At 32.1% G+C, this 2,103-nt stretch overlaps 1 protein-coding gene across 1 annotated transcript; it reads left to right on the top strand.

Moving 5' to 3' along the window:
* Window positions 1-662: 662 nt before the first annotated feature.
* Window positions 663-1,649, top strand: LOC143666604 (olfactory receptor 8H1-like). Its single transcript, XM_077140255.1, has one exon. It carries the CDS (start codon window positions 702-704, stop codon window positions 1,647-1,649), a length of 948 nt encoding a protein of 315 aa, XP_076996370.1. The 5' UTR covers window positions 663-701.
* The last annotated feature ends 454 nt before the right edge of the window (window positions 1,650-2,103 follow it).

Consider the following 2,103-nt stretch of genomic DNA (forward strand, 5'->3'; position numbering starts at 1 on the left):
TTTTTGAAAGAATTGTGGTCATTCAATCTGCTACAAATTTCTTCTGAAAATTAATAATAACATATACTATATAATATTAATATACCTAAGCTATTAATGAATGATCTGTCATTAGTATTAAATAATATTGGATTCAAAATTGTAAAGAATATATTAAACCTCTCTATCATTATTTATTATATACCTAGATATTTTTTCTGAAATTAACTATCAATGGAAATCAGTGCAATGAACATGATTTATGCACTTAACCAATCTTGGTATAATTGCAGATCCAACAATATTTAATATTTGTACTGTGGATAAATTATTCAACTTCCTGTGCTCTTTTTCCCATCTAAAAATATGTACAATGGTAATAATTGTGGTATAATAGTTTCATCTGAATAGATGTGTGAATAAAGGGAAGTATTTATAACAGTGCCATGTTCATTCTCACTATATAAAATATATACATAGATTTCTACCATAAAAATATTAATTTCTATTATATAATATCTCAATGCTAATTTATATTTAGCAGTCAAACTAAGATCTTTTTCAGTCATATTTTGAAAACTACCTTTTATTATGAATTTCTAAAATCGCTAAATTAATGTTTTTTAAAATGCTCAGTTACTCCCATGAACAAATAGCATTTTGAAGCCATTCATCCTGAGTATCACATTTGATTTCTCAACAGTTCACAACACTTAGATGCTATGGGAAGCAGGAATAGCACCAATGTGCCTGACTTCATTTTTATCGGATTGACAGACTCTGAAGAGATCCAGCAGGTGCTCTTTATGCTGTTTCTCCTAATATACCTGATTACTGTGCTGGGAAATGCAGCGATGATACTGATAATTCACCTGGACCTCCAGCTTCACACTCCCATGTATTTTTTCCTCAGTCACTTGTCATTCCTTGACCTCAGTTACTCAACAGTCATCATCCCTAAAACCTTAGAGAATTTACTGACTTCCAACAAGTATATTTCATTCATGGGCTGCTTCACCCAGATGTATTTCTTTGCCTTCCTGGCTACCAGTGAATTTTTCTTTCTCTCTTCAATGGCCTATGACCGCTATGTAGCTATCTGCAAGCCTCTTCAATACCCGATTATTATGTCCAAGAGACTCTGCAGCACCCTCATTGCTGGGTCTTACTTGATCGGTGGTACTGAATCATTAGCTATTGTTCTTTACATAAACAGTTTGCATTTCTGCAACTCCAATGTAATCTCTCACTTTTACTGTGACATAACACCAGTTTTAGCCCTTTCTTGCACTGAAACTCTTAACACTGAAATCATGATAATAATTTTTGCTAGTTTCAATGTAATGTTGTCTTTAATCACAATTTTGGTGTCCTATGGGTCCATTTTGTCTACTATCTTGAAAATTAATTCAACTTCAGGAAAACACAAAACCTTTTCTACTTGTGCCTCCCACCTCCTAGGAGTCAGCATTTTTTATAGCACTACAGTTTTTATTTATTTAAAACCAAAGCAGTCCTATTCCTTGGGAAAGGATCAAGTGGCCTCTGTGTTTTATACCATGGTGATTCCCATGCTGAATCCACTTATTTATAGTCTTAGGAATAAAGAGGTGAAAAATGCTCTTATTAGAGTCATACAGAAGAAGGAAGGCTCCAGACAAGTGAAATGAAAGTGATGCTAAAAATTTAAGTGCATCTTTCTTTCCTACTTGGATATTTACTTGGTCTCTCTTTAAATACATTAACATCCTTTAATTAGTTTGAGTTTCTCTTGAACAATCTTCTATATTATAGACTATGCCTAATCTGGAAACTTTCAAGAAATATATTTTTACAAATCCACATAGTAATTGGAAGTGAGAAGAGATGTGTTAAACCTGTGATTTAAATGTATATATTTAAAACAACTAAAATGGACAAAAATAAGGTGTTATCCTTCAAATTGTATCATAGAAATCTCCATGGATATTCCAATTTCAGAGAATTTTATTATGGAGAACACATTCAGAAGTAAACCACTCTAACATATAATCAAGTCTTAAAGAGTGATGCTTAGGACTGAAAAATTCAGTTTAGATTCTAGACCTGCCAACTTTTTAGAGATATAATCATTAGTATGTGATT

Source organism: Tamandua tetradactyla, chromosome 23 (assembly GCF_023851605.1).
Source record: "Tamandua tetradactyla isolate mTamTet1 chromosome 23, mTamTet1.pri, whole genome shotgun sequence".
In the NCBI taxonomy this organism is placed as follows: Eukaryota; Metazoa; Chordata; class Mammalia; order Pilosa; family Myrmecophagidae; genus Tamandua; species Tamandua tetradactyla.

Excerpts from the sequence above, each read along its gene's own strand:
- LOC143666604 (XM_077140255.1), top strand. The coding sequence starts at position 702 with ATGGGAAGCAGGAATAGCACCAATGTGCCTGACTTCATTTTTATCGGA.